Here is a 26,296-nt window from a genome sequence, read left to right as displayed (position 1 = left end):
ATGGGGCTCGATACAACACTTACTCCTCACCCTGTAAAGCTGCTATACAACATGGGGCTCGATACAACACTTACTCCTTACCCTGTAATGCTGCTATACAACATGGGGCTCAATACAACACTTACTCCTCACCCTGTAATGCTGCTATACAACATGGGGCTCAATAAAACACTTACTCCTCACCCTGTAATGCTGCTATACAACATGGGGTTCAATACAACACTTACTCCTTACCCTGTAATGCTGCAAAGATAATCGCTGATCAATTAACTATTGCTGCCACATAGTTAATCAGCGATCATCTTTCCAGTTATACGATGATATCCTCAGAGCAAGCTGTGTAGTGTTTTGTGGCACCTATAAGGGCTTAGCTTTTTCAACACTATTTGTAGCTCTTAAACAATGTGATTGTACCTGCACTTGCTGTAACACATGGCATTGAACAATGCCTCTTTATCATGGTACTAGGGGAGGAGAAATAAGTGGGGTTCATATGGGACAACTGCCTCCTCAATTTTTACTATTTGCTGTAGCATACAGACATGTGGTTTATTAGAGTATCTCAGTCTTGTCTCACAGGTGAAGGTGTGGGCACCAAAGTCCCACCAGGACCTTCACCAGCTGTGTGAAAGACATGGACAGTTGGCACTGTTTTCCAGGTTACCTATTGATGATACAACTGGATAGGCTACTTCACCAGTTTACATCATGTCACTAGGTCCCATTTAACAGGTGAACAGGCCAGAGCAATACATATGTGATCCGCTGAGCCAAGACCAGCTGTTTTCGCACATTCCTCAAATTCCATTTGTGACTCGGTCTGCGAAAAGGGGTCTTATAGCCTTTCCAAATTGTCAAGTTTGACCAATCATAACTCCTCATGTTAACCTATCACCTTCATATTACACCAAGCCATAGTGCTACGTTAGGGGACTAAGTTTCAGGTAGGGCTGGGAGATTATATCAATTGTGGGATTAATCGTGATTGTCTCTGAACATCGTGATGTTGATATGTGTCATAAATAATCGTGATGTTGTGACATCACATACAAATGTACACATACTGTTGTGGAAGAACATGTGATCCAGTAAACAAGTTTGCACTAAGAGTGCACTTCTGAGACAGTTCACTGTGCGAATAAATCTTACTAATCAAAAAGCTTACTTGTTAGAAACCATTGAATTTCTATACAGATAGTATTATTCATATTTGTATTGAATAACTGCCTATGGCCTTAATTGTGTTGAACAGTTGTACACAATTTCACCGTGCATGATTAAATAAATAATTTATACAAAATTGACCATACACAATGCTATTTATGCAAGTGAGTTATAACATCGTGATAGTTATCATAATGGTGATATGTTACATCCTACAATTGTGAAAGTAGCAAAATGTCACAATCGCTCAGCCCTAGTTTCAGGGTGATACACCACATTACTCACAAGTCAAATTACAGGTTGCCAAGTACATGCAATTGAAAAGGCTATAAGACTCCTTTTCGCAGACCGGGTCACATTTTATTGCTTTTCTGTACTCCATAGTAACAAAGGAGTGGACACTCAAAGTTTCAGCGTGATGAATAGTCTTGGAGTTATAGCATAGATAATATATACCTCCGGAGGTATATATTATCTATGGTTATAGGGATAGACAGTTGAAACAGGAATTGATTTGTACAGCAACAATACAAATAAATTACAGGCACTTGCTAAATCAACTATACCTCACAACTAAAACAAGCTACTAAAATGAGTCAGTATGTTCACCATGAATTGGCACATCAATCAAGGTATAGTATTTACCCTGTAGGTCTCTGTGTGGACAAAGAATAAGGCCATTTCAATAACTAAATAATGACGGTAAACTTTGTTTCTACCGCATCGTAAATAAGCACCCATAACTCTTACTCCCAATGAACAGGGGAATCTGGTGGTGTTACACTGGTGTACACTGTAGGTTTTATTAATTTGAGCTTTGCAGTACAAAACGAAGCGATTGAAATGCGTCATGTAGCACATGTACTTTTATCCAGTTTATTTCAATAGCAAAATAGAATTTTGCAAAAACAGCCGGTTTTTGCTCAACGGGTCACACATGAGTAAAGTTTCTTGTTCAACAACAACAGCAACTGATCACAACCTGGAAACATGCAATTTACCAGGCCAGCACCCAGGATATGTTGCCCCATACTACACTACACTACTACACATACGTATGCACACAGACACACTACACGCACACACACACACGCATATGCACACACTACACACACATACGTACCATCCATATCAGACCCAATCAAAACGATGTTCTTATAAATCACAACTTGCTCACAATACACTCCAGAGTGTACTACTATCTTATCACCATCCCTGGCTGAGTTGATGGCCTGAACAATTGTAGCGTAGTATGGGACTTGTGTGGCTTCTAGCCTCAGGGGATGTGTCTTTGACAACATAGCCATTTTAGGATGAACATGTAGTGACCCATGCTGTGGGGATCATGTGATCATTGTGGTGATGTCATCAGTATACCTACCATCACTTCAAAGTGCTGTTTCCATGACAACCCTTCTTGAGGACACTCCATCTTGTACATGTTTTCATGGTAACTGTATGAGTATGATGTAGACATTTCAAATACTCGTCGGAATAAATCCCTCCTATAAGTTGAAATAACACCCAGCAGTGATCTGATTGGCTAAACTGACCATAGGGTGGGGTCATTGGCTACATTGTTAAATCGTTGACACACAAGCATCACATGACACAGGTCCCTCTCCCGTAGAAATGAGAATATCACCAATAGCAACTCAACAGGTAGTAACTGGTCTAGATATGGTTGACCTGTTTATAATAAGTATTAACACAATACCATATATGGGTACAGCAAGTCAATTACGTAACAAGGCAATTGAAATACATTGAAAAAATGAGTGGTACAAAAAATTTACGCATGTTTTAATTGTTTTAGTAAACAGTGAAGTAAGACATACGTACGTATCTACTAATAAACTGTACCACTGGATTTGCCTCCTTATGTAGATATTTGTTTCACTTCTGTACCACAAAGCAAATCTGAGTTACGTACGTGTGTTCGGTTATGTTGTGGTAAAACATATCTTTAATGTTGCTGTTTCTAAGCTACTTACTTGATAGTAGTACAGGTATAAATAAGTCAAAAACTATACCTTTATTAATGCCCCACTTCATGGTGAATAGAATGAAACAAACCCCAAATCTGTAGCCCCCGTTGTACTCGAAACTTATGATCAATTAACAAGAAGCTGTAATATTCCCGTAAAGACACTGTGCAAGTCAATTGTTTTGCTCTTCTTGTTGTCTATCACTACAACTCCAAAACCACTTACTAGATAAGGCTGAATCTTTAACAGCCAATTGGTTTTACCCTCTAGGCAATAAGTCATAAAATGAAATACACACACTACACACACACACACGCACACACATACATGCACGCACGTACACGCACATACACACACCAACACAACATCATAAAACAAAATGCTTACTGGAACATTTTAGCAGCGGTCCATCAACTTTGAAATGTTTCACTCTACGACTGGTCCTATGCTGCAAGTGGACATGTACACTTGTAAGGAGCCATGACCATAGATAATATATACTACGTAGTATATAGGCCATGACTGACTGCATAGGTGAGTGAAAACTACCAGAAATGTGTGTGGGCATTACAAACTACATGTGATAATATAACAGGCCATGTCTACTCTAAACTCCATTAAAGATTTGGTCTCAACAGGTTCAGCTCTAAACATTTCTATATCAGGATAGAAAACCATTTTTCGGCTGGTGCATTGCAGTCCACTGTAAAGTTTATGTACTAAGGGATCTCTGGATTATGTAGGTGTCCTCAAGTGGCATTAACATAATATGGACACCTCAGGAGTTGGGACATCAGTGTCCAGTCAGTTTATGTACTAATGTGTTCACAATAACATGTTCCACTCACCTCAGAATAATCCAACTCATTGCAGTGTCGTTTCCTACATCTTCTGCTGCTCATGTTGCCACTGATCCGGCTACAAGTGATATCAGTTACAACAACTTCAACACTATTAACTAATTGTAACATGTGTTAAACACTTTGTTCAGCTGATTGGAATGATAAACAAATGTAAAGCGGTTTACACCACAGACTAAACTACTCAAATATTAACATAACTTGGAGATGAACCACAAAACACACTATTAACACGTCATATAGGTTTTACCTAATAACAAAACACACACACACTGTTCTACTCATCTCTTGAACAGTTACAAGTGAGTGATATAGTACATTAAACTGGTGACGCCCCTAAACACACGGAGCCAACACACGCGACATTCAGCTTTATACTGGCTACGTTAGTAACGCACATATAAGACAACGCACCTTCTCTTTTCAGGAAGATCAAATTCTACCAACTATCTTTGATGTTCGGAAAGCGAAATCCGCGAGAAATATGATCACTAACCAGATAGCGTCCACAAAGTGATGTCATCACATTTTAAAATTTTGCACGTGATTGTGGTTTTTAAATAATTGTTATGGCAACGCCTCAAAGAGAAGGCGCAAACGTTAGGGGTACTCGCGCTACCTTCATCAGGGATAACCCGCGATTTGTTAACGAGCCGATACAGCGACTAGTTCCTGGGGAAGACGGTGGACCAGACGTAGCTAGTTGTCTTCAATGGATAATACCCGAGTCTTCTCCCAACGTGTGTCGCGTATGGTGAGTTTGCGTGTTACTTGATGGTACCAGTAATACACTAGATCAATGCTAGGTGTAACCCGAACACCTGTGGTTTATTCTCAGATAATATATGTATGGTTTATTTTACTGTGAATTCTGTAAGGGTGACCTATTACTGTATGTGTTAAGTAGTGTCAAGCTAACACCATCATGGTTGTACTATTAGAGGATATTAACATAATTATTGTATAGTAGTAGTATCTGCTCAGAGGCAGGTTGTACTGCTAATAGTATTTGATAGCAAATATATAGTCTATCTAACATTCAATGTACACATGGCTTGGATGAAGAGGTACACTTAAACAACTACTTCTCATCTTGCTATAGAGGCCATACAATGAAAATCCAAAACAGCTGATTTACTGACTACATTCAAGAGTTCATTATATATATACTGAGGAGAGTGTCCTACTCTCATGTACCCCTGTAGAAGGGCATATCATAAAGTTATGATGTAATGACAAGGTATTGTGGTTTGTGACGTATGAGCAACCGTAAAAGTACAAGAATTGTTAGCACATGTGCTACACTTGTGCAGCTCAGAAATGCCACATTCGCGAATGGCCTGGCAAGAAATGCCTACGCAGTTGCCTAAACCCATGTAGTTTGGTGAAAGCTAGAGTTAGTTCAGTTGCTAGCAACGTTGTTAGGCACGCAAACAATTATTATGTTCAATTAATGGCATCATTAATGAAACAGAAGAACTAGGAAGTGTTACGTCATAACTCCCTTCTACAGGAGTATATGAGAGTATGATACTCTCCTCATTATATTTTATGAACTCTTGCTACAATCTTTGCTCTTTGTGACATCATTTGATCAGCAAAACAGGGTAGGTAAATTGAGATAACTTTGCGAATCTCAACTTTGATGGGCTGTAGATAAAACCGCTGAATGATATATGTGTGTTGAAGATGCACAAGGATATGGTAATACTGTAGTGTGTGCAACAATAGAAGTTTCTAGCTACTTTGGTTTTTATGACAGCTTGGTTTGATTGAAATAGTATAGCATGATTTTGCTTGAAAAACTTCAGTTGGCATACCAAAACTTTGTTATAGGTAAGTCTCTACCCATTTCTATCGAGTGCAATACTTTTACAGGTTTAGTTCTCATAGTTAATGGTCAAAATGTACATAAATCTAGTCCTCCCCGAGACCCTACCAGAAGGATTGAATGATTGCACATTGAATTGTCTTGAAACTGTCTGAGGAATTGCTACAAGATAGCTGCAGCTGAGTGAAGGACTGATTTCCTTCTCTAACTTGTTTTCTAACAAAGTAACATCATTTTCTTGGTAACTGGCTTACAGAAATTCATGAAGTTGCCCTGTGCTTTCTTTGACACTGCCAAATGTTTGTGCCATATTTCCGTAATGGCTACATCGAATCACTCATATAGTATACAGGTGTATGTAGACTACACATATGTGTATTCAGTTTTGTTGATTGCAAGTTATGATCTGAACGCAAAGTATTAATGGAGTTACCTCCATTTACCTTATATGGTACGTATGTCTTACCTAGCAACAGTAGAAGTCATGTTTGAGGTACAGGTTCAACAAAACTCATTAATAAGACCACCTCATTATAGTGACCATGTCAAGTAGATCCCAAACATAGCTAAGGTGTACTTTATGACCTCATTAATAAGACCACCTCCACTCCAAGAAGGATAATTTCGGCGTGATGTCATTCTGGGGGGGGGGGGGGGGGGGGGGGGGGAGGAGCCAAGCCTCCCTCCCCCTCCGCCGCCTATGACCAAGTGTACTGTATTTGACCAAATTGGTCAAATACCGTGCAAATAGTGTACAGTTGGTCAAATACAGTACACTTGGTCAAATACAGTACACTTGGTCAAATACAGTACACTTGGTCAAATACAGTACACTTGGTCAAATACAGTACACTTGGTCAAATACAGTACACTTGGTCAAATACAGTATACTTGGTCAAATACAGTACACTAGGGTCAAATAGAGTACATTTGGTCAAATACAGTACACTTGGTCAAATAGAGTACATTTGATCAAACACAGTACACTTGGTCAAATACAGTACACTTGGTCAAATACAGTACACTTGGTCAAATACAGTACACTTGGTCAAATACAGTACACTTGGTCAAATACAGTATACTTGGTCAAATACAGTACACTAGGGTCAAATAGAGTACATTTGTCAAATACAGTACACTTGGTCAAATAGAGTACATTTGATCAAACACAGTACACTTGGTCAAATAGAGTACATTTGGTCAAATACAGTACAGTTGGTCAAACACAGTATACTTGGTAAAATACAGTACAGTTGGTCAAATACAGTACAGTTGGTCAAATACAGTATACTTGGTCAAATACAGTACAGTTGGTCAAATACAATATAGTTGGTCAAATACAGTATACTTGGTCAAATACAGTACACTAGGTCAAACACAGTATACTTTTTTATTTATTAATGCTTTACAGCACAAGTGCTGAAGGCCTGTAGGGCACCTGGTCCTACAGCCTGTTCAAAGACTTTAGCCACTTAAGGTGTGTTTGAAAAGTTGACTTGGTCAAATACAGTAGTACACTTGGTCAAATACAGTACAGTTGGTCAAATTTACAGTACAAATGTCACAAAAACAATCCTACTCAGACAGTGAAATGAGGTCATGAAGTACACCTTAGCTATGTTTGGGATCTACTTGACATGGTCACTATAATGGGCTGAAAATCGTGATAAAGATTGATATACAAAGCTTAAGTACCCTAATAGAGCAGTCAAGGCCTTCATAAAAACGTTTTTCTAAAAGTAGCTTTACGGAAAAAAAGTTGCCTGCAGCAGGAACCGAACCAGGCACCTCTTACTTTAAGAGTTGGTGTCTTACCAGTGTACCAAGTGTTTCCAGGTGGCTATCGGCTGTTTTGTACTGCTTATAAATGCTACTAGTATATTAAAAATTATAAATTTAAAAATGAAGTAGGGATCCAAGCGATAAAAAAGTAGTGAAGCAAGAGATGAACAGTGGTAGCTATTACAGCATAGCTCTGGGAAATCCCTACTTTGGCATTGAACACAAAATAATTGTTTATACCATGCCAAAGTAGGGATTTCCCACTGAGCTATGCTGTAATAGCTACCATTGTTCATCTCTTGTTTCACTACTTTTTATCGCTTGGATCCCTACTTCATTTTTAAATTTTTAATATACTAGTTTGTTTAGTTTTTTGTTAAAGCATACAGCTAGCTATAAACGTGTGACTGTTCTAAGCGTGACTGCTGTATTAGAGTATCTCGAGTCAGCCTGCAAAGATGTGTGCTTACCTAAAAAGGGGTGTGGTCAGCGTGGTTTCGATCAATTATTAGACTAGAGTATCTCGAATCAGCCTACCAGGTGTGTGGTCACAAATACAACTAGTGTAAAAGGGGCATGGTCATCGTGGTCCCGATCGATAGATCGATAATATGTAGAATAAAGAATGGGCGTGATCTTGTGACCTATCGTGGAGTACCGGTACCTCCGTACAGTAGCGTAGTCTAAGCGCCTTAAATAATTTTGTGGCATCTATTATGTTGCTTTAAAAAAGTGTTGATATGGAACATTAACACCTCGATATGGTTTCATTGGATGAAGAAGACAATCAGCCTGATTGAAAATAAAATAAAAGACAAGGTGCACAGGGCGTACACTTGTCGGAACCCCAAAAGGCACATCCCACCGGTGAGTTTGTTAGGCGTAAAATGGTGACCATGCGCTGCTTCATTTGGGCTCTAGGCTTGCGACTGTGGTCAGTGAGTGAGTGAGTGAGTGAGTGAGTGAGTGAGTGAGTGAGTGAGTGAGTGAGTGAGTGAGTGAGTGAGTGAGTGAGTGAGTGAGTGAGTGAGTGAGTGAGTGAGTGAGTGAGTGAGTGAGTGAGTGAGTGAGTGAGTGAGTGAGTGAGTGAGTGAGTGAGTGAGTGAGTGAGTGAGTGAGTGAGTGAGATGAAATTTCGAGTTTTGGCATTTTTTTAAATTATATAACCGGCCACCAGTAAGCATTTTCTACTACATTTGATGTTAGATGGACTAATATTATTCCGTAAAGGTGATTTTCGTCGCGTAAGAAGTTTCTAAGCTGGTTTTTAAACGCGGTATTTTTTGCAGCGCGCAGGGATCCCTACTTAAACAGTACTACCATACTGTTTGATATGTTCATTAACTCTGTAGTCAACAGCTAAAAGCTTTGCCAAAAAAATGTTAACTGGCAAATAGCTTGTTTTAAATAGTTTTGACTAAAAGTTGGTGTTTTAGTTAAAATACTTTAAATTGTACCTATAAAATTGCAACAACTTAAATTTGGTGAACTTTGAGACGTTGTGAAAGCTAAAATGGCTACAGCTTTTGGGGGGCTACTCCCCCCAGACCCCCTGCTGCCAGAGACTCTATACTCCGGTCAGCCCCCCCTCATATCAGCTACTTCCTCCGCCACTGTACTTGGTCAAATACAGTACAGTTTGTCAAATACAGTACAGTTGGTCAAATACAGTACAGTTGGTCAAATACAGTACAGTTGGTCAAATACAGCACAGTTGGTCAAATACAGTACACTTGGTCAAATACAGTACACTTGGTCAAATACAGTACACTCGGTCAAATACAGTACACTCGGTCAAATACAGTACACTTGGTCAAATACAGTACAGTTGGTCAAATACAGTACACTTGGTCAAATACAGTACACTTGGTCAAATACAGTACACTCGGTCAAATACAATACACTCAGTCAACTACAGTATTTGACCGAGTGTACTGTATTTGACCAAGTGTACTGTATTTGACCAAGTGTACTGTATTTGACCGAGTGTACTGTATTTGACCAAGTGTACTGTATTTGACCGAGTATACTGTATTTGACCAAGTGTACTGTATTTGACCGAGTGTACTGTATTTGACCAATGGTACTGTATTTGACCAACTGTACTGTATTTGACCAAGTGTACTGTATTTGACCGACTGTACTGTATTTGACCAACTGTACTGTATTTTACCGAGTGTACTATATTTGACCAAGTGTACTGTGTTTGACCAAGTGTACTGTGTTTGACCAACTGTACTGTATTTGATCGAGTGTACTGTATTTGACCAACTGTCTGTATTTGACCAAGTGTACTGTATTTGACCGAGTATACTGTATTTTACCGAGTGTACTATATTTGACCAACTGTACTGTGTTTGACCAACTGTACTGTACTTGATTGAGTGTACTGTATTTGACCAACTGTCCAAGTGTATTGTATTTGACTGAGTGTACTGTATTTGATCGAGTGTACTGTATTTGACCAACTGCACTGTATTTGACCAACTGTACTGTGTTTGACCAACTGTACTGTATTTGATTGAGTGTACTGTATTTGACCAACTGTCCAAGTGTATTGTATTTGACTGAGTGTACCGTATTTGATTGAGTGTACTGTATTTGACCGAGTGTACTGTATTTGACCAACTGTACTGTATTTGACCAAGTGTACTGTGTTTGACTGAGTGTACTGTATTTGACCAATTATCCACAACAGTCAGATTCAACTCTGTGTTTGCTAAGTATTACAACCACTTGTGAAATAAAAGCACAAGGACGTGGGCGAGATCCTAATATAGCACGAGGCGAAGCCAACTGCTATATTAGGCTCGAGACCAAGCCCAAGTGCTTTTATTTTCATATTGTACAAGCATAGCGGTTCTTAACTGTTTGTCATCCTGTTTGGAGCATTCGTTTTGTGAACTTGAACCTCGTCGGTTTTCAGCCATCAGACAATTGGTAAGTGTCTATATAGTACAGGTGTGGTAGTAAAACAAACAAATAATATTCTTTTGGCTACTCCTGACAATTTAAAATGTTACGCATGTGATCAAGTGTACTGTATTTTCCATTCAGTGCTTTATGGAAATAATAACACTCTTATTTGTTTGATCTTCACCCACGCAATTGCTTTAAGCATAAATATTGTTCATTTAAGAATGAAGTAGGTATCTATGCAATAAAAAGTAGTGAAACAAGAGATGAATGATGGTAATACAGCATAGCTTGGTGGGAAAGTCCCTACTTTGGCACTGAACAAAATACTTGCCAACGTAGGGACTTTCCCACCAAGCTATGTTGTAATACCAGTATTCATCTCTTGTTTCACTACTTTTTGTTGCAAAGATCCCACTTCATTTTTTTTTTAAAGTTCTAGTTTGTTTAGTTTTTTTTCTGTTAGAATATCATACATGATTGTTGTATTAGAGTATCATACATGACTGTTCTGTTAGAATATCATACATGACTGTTGTATTAGAGTATCTCAAGAGCCAAGGGGTGTGCAGCCAGGTAGACCAATGAGGGGTGAGGTCATCTTGTTTACTGTTAAGTAAATAGCTAGTTGTTAAGGTTACGGTATAGTCACGGGCAATCATTCAAAATTTTGAATGCCTATCGATACTTTTTGAGAAGCCAATATAACCAGTCTAGCAGCTTGAAAAGTTTTAAATGAAGGTGAAGCCCTTCATATTTAATGTTTTTATGTAGCTACAGTGTAGTTTGAGGCAGGTGGAACACTACAATTTGTTGTAACACAAGTAAGCCAGCCCGTACATCGCTCAGCTCCAGCTGTCACTACCATGTTTTTCTCTATTGGCTTTTCTGGGGCATAGTGATACTGTATATTAAATTTATTAGGTCCTGTGGAAGCATTTTTGGCGTGTTTCTTCCCAGTGACTCAGATACAAGCCTTCAAAGAGCTTGTTTCACTCGAAAAAACTACTAAAAGTTCAATAAAACGTCTACACAACCAGTAACTTAAAAAATCGCTTCCACAGGACCTAGATATTTTAGTTGTTTAGCCACTTGTTTTGAAATTATAAGGATTCAGTAATCTGTTAGTTTGGTTTTTGGCGGCTCGTTTTTATAAAAACATTATTATTATTTATCTGATTTGTCAAAAACGACAGGGTGACACCAAAAGGCAGAGCCTGTACAAGGGTGTTTCCCTAGAAGATACAAAACCAAAAACGGAGCAAATACAGAGAAAACACAGCTACAAAAACCAAGAAAGAACACATACACATATAAATTAAATACAACAAAACAGTTTATACACAGCTTGGCGAAACTTAGATGAGCTGAGATCAAATACATCACACAATAGAGTGTTCCATAAGAAAACATCGCTCTATTGTAGACCACACACCCAAGAACAGTTGTTGTTCTGTAGTAAAAACAAACAAGCACAATTAGTTGTATTGCTAACACAACACAGTTGTTGAAATTATTTATCCCTGCTTGGTTTAAAGCAGGTTTTGTAATTTTTTGCATTTTAAACTATTCCGTAACCTTAAGAGGTGCGGTATCAGTACTATATCACTATTAGTCAACCTAGATCTTTATTTGATGGGTGTGGTCACGAACCTATCATCGCAATCGTGAAGTTACAGATATCTACTAGCTAGTATACCTCTTATAGTAGCGCCTGGACTGAAGCACTTCGAAAATCCATCTCTGAAATAATTCTGTGGCATCTAAATATGCTGCTGAAAGAAAGTGTTGATACAGATAATTAATGCCTTGATATGGTATCGTTGGATGAAGAAGACAAACAGCCTCATTGAATATAAAAGAAAAGACAAGGCGCACACTTGTCAGAACCCCAAAAGGCACATCCCACTGGTGAGTTTGTTATTGTGGCGTAATGGCATAAAATGGTGACCTTGCACTGCTTCGTTTGGCCTCTAGCCTTGCGACTGTAGTCAGGCAGTGAGGCATTGAGACTAATATTTGAGTTTTGGTGATTATTTTTAAATTCTAATTCCGGCTACCTTTGGTATATTTAAATGTTTTATACGGACTAGTACTATTCTGTAAAGGTGAATTTCGTTGTGTAAGATGTCTCTAGTATGGTTTTCAAAAACGGAATGTTAGGCAGCATGCAAAATCTAGGGGTGATCCCTACTTAAATGGTACTACCATACCGTTCGATACTAGTTACAGCACCGCCTCGAGTGTAATATGAAAAATAGCCTGAGGGCGTAGGTGAGAGACTAATACATCACAAGGTGAAGCTGAGTAGTGTATTCAGCTTGAGAACACACCAGACTGCTATATTGCACAAGTGTGACAGTGCTTTAACTGGTTTAAAGTGCTTTCTGATCACCTTTGTTCGGAGCATTCTCGAACGACATTGGTTTTCAGCAACCTGACATTTGGTAAGTGCCTATATAGTACAAGTTTAGTCATGAAACAAACAGATTGCATCATTTTGGCTATTTCTGGCGATTATGCATGTGATCAAAACTGCTATATTTTTTCCATACACAGTGCTATATTTTCCTGTATAGAATTAAGAGCACTCTTTTTCATTTGATCTTCGCACATGCAAGTACTTTAATTATTAATCAGTCATGTTGTGTAATTTTCTGATGAATAATGAGCCATCTTCCTGTATTGGGCTGGGTTAGGTGATGAACTTAACAATAATTAATCTTGGTTATGTTGTCATAGTGATAAGAGGAGTGGGGACTGGCCTTCCTTTGTCAGACCTGTCTTTGCAAAAGAGACTTTTAAGAGTTGTGGTGTAGGTGAGTGTATTTGTGTAGTGTAGTGTGTGTATGTGTACATGTGTAGTGTAGTGTACGCATGTGTGTGTGGTGTAAGTGTGTGTGTACATATTTGTGTAGTGTGTTTGTGTAGTGTGGTGTGGTGTGTGTATGTGTACATGTGCAGTGTAGAGTGTAGTGTGTGTGCATGTGTAGTGTGTTGTGTGTGTAGTGTGTGTGTGTGTGTGTGTGTTTAGTGTGTTTGTGTAGTGTGTTTACCGTGTGTGTTGTTTCCAGAAAGTGCGTTACTATTCAGTGGACTGGACTACTGGACTGACATATTTTTGGCTTTTGCGCATTCTATGGTTTAATTTATGGAGTCTTGCTAGTAAGTTAGAACCCTTAGAGCTCCTACAACCCACTCAAATGCTGAAGACGAGCAGTGGAATATGCGAAAACTGTATTTCACTACTGTTCATTATGCCACTATACATCACTTATTCCTTACCCTGTAATGCTGCAGGCAGTGCAGGGAATGTGACAGCAATAGCTAACCAGCGATTAACTTGCAAGTAGATATATCTTTTGAGATATCCTTAGAGTAAGCTTGAGGAGCAAGCTAGTCTCGTGTGGCCAGACGTTCAGTGTAAGGACTTACTAATTAGATATTTTTCAGCATGGGTGCTTATAATCTTTAATTGATAAGCCCCTGCACTGAAACAGGGCGAGACTAGCTTGCTCCTCAAGCTTGCTCTAAGGATATCTCAAAGGATGTTGTCTACTGGGCAAGTTGATCGGTGATTAACTATTGCTGTCACATTCCCTGCACTGTCTGCAGCATTACAGGGTAAGGAATAAGTGATGTATAGTGGCATAAAGAACAGTAGTGAAATACAGTTTTCGCATATTCCACTGTAGCATTTTGAGTGGGCTGCAGGTGCCCTAAGGGTGTTATCTTACTAACAAGACTCCATAAATACAACCATAGAATGTGCTAAAACCAAAAGTATGTTAGTTCAGTAGCCCAGTTCACTGAATAGTAACGCCCTTTCCAAAAAAGAGAATTTAATTCCTACTTGATACTGGTGGTTAAGGATACAATTAATTAGCTACAATTACAGTTAACCAATTAGTAAATACAAAACTACGTTGTACACTACTGGAATTGTCTATACCACTAAATACAGTGGAACCTGTTTAAGATAGTCGTTTTTGGACCGAAAATGGTTGGCCTTAATAAACAGATAGCTACATGGATTACTGGACAATTTGACACACATTAGGGTGGTGAAACCCTACCTCAACTGTCACCTGTATAAGAAGACCACCTCTATAGTGGCCAACATTGCCCAGGGAGATCATTAAAGTTGCTTTTGTTGAAAGCCGATAAATTGTATAACATCTAAACAGCAATACTTCTTGGATATCTGGAAAAAGGTTTTTTTTTAATAACTAACAAGGGTTTCAGTCAGTTCATAGTCCCGTAACCAGGGGGGGTTCTGAAGAACTTCCCTCTTGGAAAATAGGTCTACAAGTTTAGTATACGGGCCGAAATTTTCAGTAGCAAAAGTCCATTAGCTACAGTTTACTAAATACCACTAAATTAAGTGCTCCAAGTAGCTCGTTCAGTGTTAGTATTAAATGCCAATGCAAGATCAAGATACTCTAATAGAGCAGTCAACCACTCTAATAGAACAATCACTTCAATAAACAGTCATAATACATTTTCTGTATGTAACTACTTATTTTATTTACAAAAGCATATTGAGATTGAGCTTTCATTAAAATATAAAATTTTTGATGGACAAGACCCTCCATGCAGAGCCCATGAATAGCATCCATGTTCAACTCCATGCAATGTGTAAATTTCATTGTTTAAGACTTCTACTCCACTGCCCCTGTTTATCTTGACAGAGCGCTCAATCTTTCCCATTCTTATTCACTGTGACATTCCAATATATTTGACCATCTCAGCGAAAACCCGTCTAGTTTGCACAACCTCCGAATTTCTTTTAATTTTCTCACCATTATCTACATTGTTCAAGGAATGGTTCACCAAAGTTTCAGTCAATTATGGTGAGTAGTTTTTGAACTACAGCGCTAGACAGTAGGAAGAGCTAGGAAATTGATTTGTACAGTGACTATACTAAAAACAAACTGCAGGGTTGAAATTTGACTTAAAATTTTTACCATGGATTGGCATATCGACCAAGGGTTAGTTTTTTGCCCAGCAGTTACTTGCACATAGGCGTATGAAGGCGGTTTTGTTGAAGAAGCTGAAATGATTTTGTTTACATCTACCACATCGAAATAAACACACGTGACACACAAACCATTGGGCTACAGTATTTAATCAATGATTTTCGAACTCCTAATGAGTAGGCGAATAAGATGGTATATAGGTTTAATTGATTTGAGTATTCCTTTTCTGAGTAATGGCTTGATTAAAACTTGCGTAAATTTTTCATTGTGATGCACATAATTTCACCAATTTCATTTTTCTCAAAACACATGCTTGTGTGAAATAGACGGGTTTTCGCTGAGACGGTCACATATGATAGTACTGTGTAGTAGGGACATCAAAGGTGTGGGGGCGATCTGTGATATAATATAACCCAAAAACCTGCCACGATTTTTCGTCACAACGACATGACAGTATTGGTTGGGTAAAACCAAGCCCAAAAGTGTCTTCTGATTGACACAAAACGTTTCCGTCAAGTTGCTACAGGATTTTTTTTTTTTAATTATTCAACGGAATTTTCTACTGCCTGCCTGCCTGACGCCTTCAGTCAAGCGTAGTGGAAAACTGGCTACAGCTATAGCCTTAATTCTTTCGCAGAAACGTTTCTAGTTCGCTTAAGAAAAAACCTTTGGTATATTGATAAACATACAATGCTTGTGCTATTGTCTTACCTTTTATCCTTCTTTACCATGGCCATCAGTCAAGGTTCTACCGCTGACTGCTAATAGACTACAGTGTGGCTTCCATACAGTGTATATTGCATCAAATTATTCGAATACTCGTGGTCGCCAGTTGCTCGCACCAAAAACACACGCATACACCAGTAGTGACTCGCTGTTGATAGATCAGAGAGAGCAACTCACGGCGAACTATATAGCAATGTGTACGTAAGTCAATAAATATAATTTATTTAGTAACAATGTTAAACCGAGTCGGGTCATCCAGGTCCTGCTTTACAGATTATTTGGGTCTGACCCCACGTGCTAAATTAAATGTGGACGTGTTACTACACATCATAGCGTAGCTCTGCTTCTTTCGTGAGCTACGCCAACTTACGGAAATTACTGTCTGTAGACATGTGGTAGCCACGATTACTGTCTGTAGACATATGGTAGCCACACCCATTCATCAGTGTACAGGTATGCATGAATCCACACCCACTTATGTAAATTACTGTCTGTAGACATATGGTAGCCACGCCCATTCACCAGTCCATAGGTGTGCACGAGCCCACATCCATTATTGTCTGCAGGCTTATGTAGAGCCACGCCCACTGATCAGTTGTTAGTGTATAAGTCATTATCTAGTATAATAGTGCTGTGATTAACTCTTGTAAAATATTGTGACTTGTTTTGTGAAAAGCACACTATTTAGTGGTCATGAGCTTGCAAAAAAAACTTCACAAACAAGTATAGGAAAAAATTAGAGGAATTTTAAATTAGAGTAGGGACAGTGTATAGTGCTGCGATAAAAAGTACTGAAACAAGCTGGATTGGAATAGTACAAAATGTCCAAATACTATAAAACAATAAGAAGTGAATATCCCTGCTGTGCATTGAGTATAGCACAGTAAGGATATTCACTTCTTATTGTTTTACAGTATTTGGACAATGAATGATGGTAATACAGCATAGCTCTATGGGAAAGTCCCTACTTTGACACATTAGCTATAACAAATATTTGTTCAATGTCAAAGTAGTGACTTTCCCATCAAGCTATGCTGTAATACCATCTACTCTATCACTAATAGTCCATCTATATAGATCTTTATTTGATGGGCGTGGTCACGAACAGGATCCCAATTGCAGAGTTTCAGGCAGATATCTAGCTAGTATATCTCGTCTATAGTAGCACCGAGATTGTGCACTTCTTAAATGTAGCTCTGAAATAATTTTGTGGCATCTAAATTTGCTGCTGAAAAAAAGTATTGATATGGAAAATTAACACCTCGATATGGATTCGTTCGATGAGGAAGACAAGCCAGGCTAAAATTTGAGTTGTGGTGATTTTTATAAGTTCTATATCCAGCCACCTGTAAGTGTTTTGTTATATTTAATGTGTATATATTATCATACAGTACAATAGTACTGCATAGTAGGGGTTGGTAAGAAATCATAAGGTTTCGTGGATTTTCGCACCTTAAAAAACGGCTTTGCAATAAGTTTTACCCGAAAGCAACACCTGGAATGCATTAGTACTGTTATAATGATGCTGTACCTTGGGTAAACAAGCGAAAAGTCAAATGTTTCGATGTACAGTGAGTTTTAAACTTTTTGAAATTCACCTATATACATTTCATCTGCCAGCCTGCCTGCTGTAAGACCAGGTAGCGTTAGGTGTATGGCTCCAGAAATTTCAGACAGCCAAGGTAATGACGGTGGATTCACGAATCTGCTGTTCCGATTTATATTCTGTCCACTGCACCATGTTGTTTGCTTTCGTCATTCATTCGCTTCTTTGTTCTTCTTGAAGGATAATTAATAGTTGCGGCGCTTAATACTTGCGGCGTGTACCACAGCCCAAACACATGATTTTAACAAAGGTGTGAATACGTGTGCGTAACATGAGGGTGAACGGGTGTAGCTCTAGCATTTATTAACGGTGGGTAGTCGTTTTATATAGTCTTAATTACCAGTTTAGCTTTTTTGAAGTTGCTACTGTTCCGGCAGCTGGAAATATTTTGTCAGGGCTATTGTTCCGGCAGTCCACTAGATTTCTCACTATCAAGAACACTAGTTGTATGCTATACCCCGCGTATTCAACTTTAGGGTACGCGTCTAGTATGTAGGTTGTCCCGAGCATTCATCAACTTTAGGGGACGTGTCTCATAGGTTGCCCCAAGCATTCAACTTTAGGGGACACGAATAGTAGTTTTAGTGTTAGGGATAGGGTCTGGTTCAGCTTTAGCTTCAAATGGTTTCTTCTTCACCTTCAATATATATTATATAGAAGTTACTCCACTCGGAGATATATAAGGTAGGAGTTGGGTAGCTGGGAACCACATAGCACAATGGTTAGGAATCTGGGCTCAAGCAATGGAAGTCCTTGGTTCAATTCCTGCTCAAGGGATTTTGTGTTTTTTTCTTCTTTTTTTGTTTGGGGACCTTTTTGTCTAAATTTTATTTTTATTCATGTGACTGCCGGAACAATAGCAACAGTCTTTTTTGTAGCTAATGATGTCTTTGAGGGGCGGATCCACCTAGGGATCCAGACTTCTAAAAGCGAGGGTTCCACTCTTATAATGGTGGACTCTCCAGTGATGTTTTACTGTAAAATCATCAGCATTTAGGCCATTAGAAATACAGCTGAAGCCTTAAACAGTTGCTGTAATAGCTTTTAACTGAAGACAAAATGATAATTATTTTAGAAGCACTTATTTTAGAAGGTTAAAGATAGCTGCTTCAAGTGATATTTACATATACTATGTGGAAAACAAAAAGAGTATAATATAGCTAGCTAGCTAGCCAAAAAAAAGTAAACGAACTAGCTATTTTAAAAATTTTAAATTTCAAAAGGAAGTAGGAGTTGATATAATATACATGCTACAAAAAGTAAGGAAACAAGCTCAAAAATGTTACAGCTGAAATGAGAAATGATCCAGCAGTAAAAAGTAAGGAAACAAGATTAGACGACTATTTGCTAAAATGTGACACACTTTAATCCCTACTTTTGGCTAATTTGATGGTCTCATTTCAAGATGCTAGCCAAAAGTTGGCATTAAAGTGTGTCTCATTTTAGCAAGTAGTCGTCTAATCTTGTTTCCTTACTTTTACTGCTGGATCATTTCTCATTTCAGCTGTAACATTTTTGAGCTTGTTTTCTTACTTTTTATAGCATGTATATTATATCAACCCCTACTTCCTTTTGAGATTTTTAAATAGGTAGTATATTATATGGACTAGTACTATTCCATAAAGGTGATTTTCTAAAGGCAGAATTTTTGGCGGCTCGCAAAATTTTCAAGGGGATCCCTACTTAAGCGGTACTATCTTACTGTTTGATTAATTTGCTATTCCTTTCAACAGATCAGTTAAATGTATTTATGTAGCTTAAGATGTCTTGGTTACCATAGCTACATTACTCAAATCTGCTGAGAGGAACTGTTGCCATGACAACCATGGTGGTCGCTATACAGAGGTGATATCATATGATCACAAATATGATTGTCGTCATGATCCAAACCAGCCAATCAAAGGAAAGGTGAGGTTGTACAGCATTGATTGGAGCAATATGTACACAGCTAATGACATTTGTATACATTAACACACACAGCAAAACTCATGCACTGATACTAACTCTGTATTTACTCAAACACAGTCGTACACTGTCCTAGAACAAACTTTCATGTACATGTATATACAGCCAGGATTAGCCTAGCCTGAGGTAAAACAAAATTACTAGGCATAGCTGTAGTCCATTACTACGCATAATATGAATCATGGTCCCAAGATGGAGTAAAGACGTAGCAGAACTATGGAGTTTGTATCAGACAGTATCAGTATATGTGACCCAGTCTGGGAAAACCGGTCTTATTGCCTATTTAAAAGTATCGAGAAACAACAGTTTTAAGTATTTAGTGTGTTGTAGCTCGCCAATGGTTAAAGCTATGTGTACCAAAATTTCACACGTTTTATATACACCAATTCCTTACCTTCCAGAACATCCACTGTGAAAGTAGCCAGCAACTAAGTTTCCTGCCATTCTAGATAGTTTTAAACCGAGTGTATCAGGCGAGCTGCAAAAGGGGTGGGAGGCAAGGTAGGCAAGATGGTGTTCAAAAATTGAAAAGGAAGGCGTAGGGAGAATTAGGCCAAATTTTGGGCCATTAAGGTCTCAAAATTGGTTAAAATGAAAGGAAATTCATAGCAGAGGTACTTATTCAACACCACAGAACTGTACAGCCACATACAGTCATCCCCAGGCTGACCAGAGCTCCATTAAGGCCCCACAACGCATGTACGGATCGCCACTGGGCTTGGGAAAAGCAGCCAGCAAAATCAGACCACTCAAGTCTAGTTGATTTTGATTGTGGAATTAGATAGTTTATTCATGTAGCTTTTGTGTCCTGGGTGAAAATTCGAATCTGCTGACATGGACGATGAGACCGGTTTTCTCTGACTGGATCACATACTCCTCACTAATAATTAGAGCTGTACTGATATGGGTTTTTGGCGTATACTGATATCCGATATTGATTCCACCAAAAAAAGCCAATAACCGATAGTTGATCCAATATTTGCATTATCTACAACATGTGCATGTATCCATTGCTCTGCCTGTGATGGTAGCTTGTTTTTCTGTTGTGCAATCCAGATAATTAGAGACCCACAAATTATTTTTATGTATACTCCCATGAAGCTATAAAACAGATATTTCTGCATTTAATTTACTTGGTATCAAGACACACAATAGTGTGTTGTGCGGCCCAAGAAGCCGGCGCGCCACACCGTGAGTATATTAACAGGAAGAAAGTAAATGTGATTTTCACACCTTTGTAGCTCCGTGATTCCTCATCTGATTGAAACCAAAGTTGCTACAGAAGTGCCGGCTAGGTAGGGGAGTCCACATTCCAAATTTGAAGAAAATCGCTCCAGCCATTTCCGAGATACGAGCAGCCAAAGTTTGGGTATTTTTTCTTCGTTTTTTCTTCTACTTCTTTTCACACATTTCACAAAATCCACCATAAAACACAAATGCGTGCTCCAATCGGGCTGAAATTTGGCACACTTAAGTTTAAGGGATACTGTAAACCCCACATGTACACTATCGATCATTTTTCATGATTAGGGGTTTGATTTTTCTTAATGTATTGTTATCAAATATTTATGCATTCTTAACTTCTCATAAATCGACATGGAATTCAAATGTTGTTATGGAAACATGAGTTGTCCCCATGCCAAACAGTGAAAACTGTGAACCAAAAATCAGACCAATGAAGAACCATGAGAACTTACTAACAATTCTAAGGTTTGAAGAACATCACTTGTGAGGGACTGACAAGAGGATTTGTGAATAATGTGTATAGTTGCTGAAATATGACTACAATATGGCCTAAAGCAAGACACTGTGGTGACAAAATTAATTTTTAAATTGATATCACAAGCACTAGAAACATTATTTCTAACAAATGGCTCCATTAGGACCTAGACAAGAAGCCAGACTAGTAGTCTGTTTATACAAAATGTTAACAACTAGTTTGACAGTCCTGATTTTTGGTTCAGGAAAATATCACCATTAGTCAGCAAAACTACGCATGCGTTTACAGGTGCGCCAGTTGCTAAGTGTGTTGTATCTATGTTATCTTGTACTGTTATGTGTGTTTTCTTGTACCTTGTAACTGTCCAGTCAGCACGCTATTATTCTCCCAACAATTTAAGCCTGTTACCAGCTGATACAAAACACAACAACACCAAGCCCGCCTTAATTACGTAATAAAATTTTTGTTTGACAGTCGCTCACTATCCCGTAACCTTAAAGGGCTCATTAAGGCAAATCTCAATTCCAAGTTTGGTAGGAATCTGTTGAACATTCACGGAGTTATGACCGATTATTTGCATAAAATAAGGTCGAAAGTCTGTCACGCCCACAGGGTAAACCACTTGAAGGAATGAGCTGAAAATCACTATGTAGATGGAGTAATCATTGTAGGAGTACCTTTTTGTGGTTTGAAAGGAATCCAGTTAAAGGCCATCGAGATATGACACAAAACCCAACCTGTGTCACAATTATGCGATCGATTTTTATGAATAAAAAAAACTATTAGTTTTCACGCCTACCGGGCAAACCGCTTAGAGCAATGAGCTGAAAACCAGTGTATAGCTGGAATAATTATCATAGAAAGTCCTTGCAGTAGTACAGAAGAATCGGATTACAAACCACTGAGTTATGATTCCAAAGCCAACTACGTGTAGCAAATGCAAGGTCAAGATACTCTAATAGAACAGTCACCCTAATAGAGCATTCAGCTTGTTTATAACTTACTCCATTACATTGCAAGTTATTCTGTAGGGAGTTCAGCTACAAACAGTTAATCTTATAGACAATTCAGCTACAAGCAATTTACCCTGTAGAGAGTTCAGCTACAAATATGTTGCTGTAGAGATTCAGAACATTATAAGTCACACTGAAGAAAATTCAGTTATAAATAAGTCACCTTGTAGAGAGTTCAGCTACAACAAGTCACTCTGTAGAGAATTCAGCTACAAACAAGTCACTGCGTAGAGGGTTCAGCTACAAAAAAAACTACCCAGTAGAGAGTTCATCTACGTAGATCAGCTACAAACAAGTTACTTTATACAATGCTCAGCTACAAGTAAGTCACTCTATAGAGAGTTCAGCTACAGACAAGTCACTCTGTAGTACAAACAAGTCACCGTGTAGCTGGAGAGTTCAGCAACCAATCAAAAAAAACCTCCCAGTAAAGAGTTCAGCTATACAAACAAGTTATAGTTATCTCTATAGAGAAAGTTATAACTCTATAGAGAGATCAACTAGAAACAAGTCATCCAGTAGAGAGATCAGATACAAGACATCACTATAATTATAGAGTTCAGTTACAAAGAAACCACCATTTAGAGAGTTCAGCTGCAAACAAATCACCCTGTAGAGAGTTCAGCTACTAAGAAACCACCATGTAGAGAGTTCAGCTGCAAACAAATAATCTGTAGAGAGTTCAGCCAGAAACAAGTTCACCCTGTAGAGAGATCAGCTAGAAACAACTCACCCTGTAGAGAGATCAGCTACAAAGAAACCATCCTGTAGAGAGTTCAATTACAAACAGAAAACCCTATAGAGAATGCTAGAAACAAGTCACCCTATGGAGAGATCAGCTAGAAACAAGTTACCCTGTAGAGAGATTAGGTACAAAGAAACCATCCTGTAGAGAGTTCAATTAGAAACAGACAACTCTATAGAGAGTTCAGCTACAAACAAGTCACCGTGTAGAGAGATCAGCTAGAAACAAGTCATCCAGAGATCAGCTAGAAACAAGTCACCCTGTAGAGAGATCAGCTACAAAGAAACCATCCTGTAGAGAGTTCAGCTGCAATCAAGTTACACTATAGAGAGATCAGCTAGAAACAAATCATCTTGTAGAGAATTCAGTTGCAAACAAATCACCCTGTAGAGAGTTCAGCCACCCTGTAGAGAATTCATCTAGAACAAGTCACCTTGTTGAGAGTTCAGCTACAAAGAAACCATGTAGAGAGTTCAGCTGCAAACAAATCACCTGTAGAGAGTTCAGCTAGAAACAATCATCCTGTAGATAGTTCAGCTAGAAACAATGAGAGTTTCAGCTACAGTTCAGTTATGTATAAGAAGTCACCTTATTAACTACAGTATGTGATAATCATGTTAAGTATGCAAATATTTCATCAGACAAAAGCTATACACACAATTACTTACTTTGTTCCACAATTCCTGCAGTAAAGAAAACAGAAACAAGTTAAAAGGAAGCATCAAAGCCATATGGCCAGCTTTGTGGCTTGCAATACAAAAAGAAGTGATATCTAAACCAAAAACAGCCAAGCTGTAAAAAAAAGAGTGCAGCCCCCAAGGTGAAAAAAGATGTGAAATCCAAGGTGGTGGCCAAGAAATGGCTGTGATGGTAGGTTAATGGCAAAAATTTTAATTACGACAATTCAGGTGAATTTGGTGCCGAATCCTAGTGGAGGAGGCAACACAAATTCACCTGAATTGTCGTAATTAAAATTTTTGCCATTAACCTACCATCACAGCCATTTCTTGGCTGCCACCTTGGATTTCACTTTTTTTTTTCACCTTGGCCTTTTTGTGGGCCGCACTCTTTTTTTACAGCTTGGCTGTTTTGGTTTAGATTTTAAGGTGGCGCTAAAGTAATAACGCGCATTCTTGACAACAATCTGCTGTGTCTCAACATGGTCTCAATTTAAGACATATTGAAAGCTAGTACTTAATTTTGCATACAAATAAACTATGCATACAGGAATCTATCATTCGTAGAGAGTATAAAGCGTAGAACTGCTCTCAAACCAAGAAATCGGTGGTACTTAGTGGACCACAGAAGACGCGTTATCTCTCAATAACCTCAAGTTTTAGCTCCAATACTTCACATGATGAAAGCATACTATTACAAGAATCATCCTATGTATCAATAAGTGGAAGCGATTTACAAGTCGAAATATATGGCATTTAAAAGCAGATGATAGCCTTGTTTCACCGTTCGCACCAAGCGAAGAAGCCATAGAATGGACATATGATATACCGATACGTAGAATTATTCAGACACTATTGCTTACCATTCATACGAGGTTTCGTGGCTGTTCAACCCGTGTCTACAGAGAAAAGATAATGTTTGTAACAGGCTGTAAGGTGAGGCGAAACAAATAATAATTATTAGTAGCGCTTGTTTTCATGTTGTCAAGGTTGTCAATTTGTTGTAAAGGTGAGTTACATTCCACCTGAAATGTGTAACAGCAGCTGCTTGTTGTTTTTGCTAACAACTCACCTGTTATTCGTGGCTGTTTTACGCTTGGTAAGTTTATTATGGTTCTGCGCCGAATTAGCCCCCGCCTGATTTACCACAAATTGCGTAGTATATGATATGTTACGTCATATGTATTTGCTATGGCTTCTTGTGTGCGTCATTGCTTTATCGCCACCTTAATGGCTTGTGAGAAAGCTAGTACAGCAAGTTTCCTTGGTTATTCTGTGACCCTTCTTTTTATTACATACTAGCATTGGTATGTGCAGTGACCACATTATAATAACAACCAAGTACCATTCATGCCCTATAGCATGCATGGTGGTACAGGGCCGGAGCCCACAGTCCGGCCGGTCCGGCATTGGCCGGACCACTTTTCAGTCACTTGAATTTGCAAAAAGATCGAGATACTCTAATAGAGCAGTCATCACATTATACTCTAATAGAACAGTCATCGTGATAGTCTAATAGAGCATTCACCAATACTCTTATTACACTGGTTCAGTCTGGTTGATCTAAGCCATTATATCCATTTTAATTGTCTTCAAATTACTTTCCAGTGAACTATCTGCATAGAATTGCACAATAGGCTAATTGATAATGCATGTTATGTATTAACAATTACAATCAAAATTGCTTCAGTATCTCAAGAACTAAACTCACTTTGTATCATGAAAGTAAAATTAGCTACTAGCTATATATTAAATTGAATTAATTGGTATACAGTAGCTCAAAATTACCTGGATATATTCTTGGTGTTAAAAGCAGAAAGAGACCATGTATGTAAAATAGCTTCCAGATGCCATTCCAGAACATGTATTTTCAAAATTTTTCCCAGGGAGCATGCCCCCAGACTTCCTTAGCTTAGCATGTTAATGCATGCTGTAGCTAGCACACACAAACAAAATTACAGTAGATAATCTGATTTAAATTTCAAATCAATAAAATTTAGTGTGCATGACTATGACCTCCATTGCAGTCCATGGCCTGACCACTCAGAATCTCTGGGCTCCGGCCCTGCGGTATCATTTTTAATACCAACATCTTGCAAAGTATACCAAAATCATGAGAAGCATATATACAGGTACTCCGGAACCTGCAGAACTGTACTGTAGTAATGTGTATGCTTATAACACACAGGGTGGAAACAATGTGGATGATTCTAGTCAGGGGTGGATCCAGGGGATGGGGGCTTTGGAGGCTGAAGCCCTCCCCCCCCCCCTTCACTTTTAGGCTTTACTTGATCAATATGTTGAGAATTATAATAAAATTTTAT

The 26,296-nt window shown here is 38.5% G+C and overlaps 2 protein-coding genes across 2 annotated transcripts in view; one reads left to right on the top strand and one right to left on the bottom strand.

Annotated features, from left to right (window-relative positions):
* Positions 1–4,565, bottom strand: part of LOC136247702 (F-box only protein 11-like) — a 34,324-nt gene extending 29,759 nt beyond the window's left edge. Inside the window, exons 1-6 of the mRNA XM_066039531.1 lie at positions 4,427–4,565; positions 4,001–4,070; positions 3,540–3,600; positions 2,718–2,853; positions 2,546–2,669; positions 2,288–2,498 (exon numbers count right to left, since the gene is read on the bottom strand). Coding sequence (XP_065895603.1) covers positions 2,288–2,498; positions 2,546–2,669; positions 2,718–2,853; positions 3,540–3,600; positions 4,001–4,054 — 586 coding nt within the window. The 5' untranslated portion in view covers positions 4,055–4,070; positions 4,427–4,565. The remainder of the gene's footprint in view (positions 1–2,287; positions 2,499–2,545; positions 2,670–2,717; positions 2,854–3,539; positions 3,601–4,000; positions 4,071–4,426) is intronic.
* LOC136247709 (uncharacterized protein C2orf73 homolog) overlaps positions 4,562–26,296 on the top strand; it is a 41,033-nt gene continuing 19,298 nt past the window's right edge. The window contains exons 1-3 of the mRNA XM_066039543.1: positions 4,562–4,766; positions 13,284–13,360; positions 19,633–19,760. Of these exons, the coding sequence (XP_065895615.1) occupies positions 4,582–4,766; positions 13,284–13,360; positions 19,633–19,760 (390 nt within the window). The 5' untranslated portion in view covers positions 4,562–4,581. The remainder of the gene's footprint in view (positions 4,767–13,283; positions 13,361–19,632; positions 19,761–26,296) is intronic.

This window comes from Dysidea avara, chromosome 2 (assembly GCF_963678975.1).
Source record: "Dysidea avara chromosome 2, odDysAvar1.4, whole genome shotgun sequence".
NCBI lineage: Eukaryota > Metazoa > Porifera > Demospongiae > Dictyoceratida > Dysideidae > Dysidea > Dysidea avara.
The sequence above is the reverse complement of the archived record's forward strand: the minus strand, read 5'-3'. Positions and strand labels throughout refer to the sequence as shown.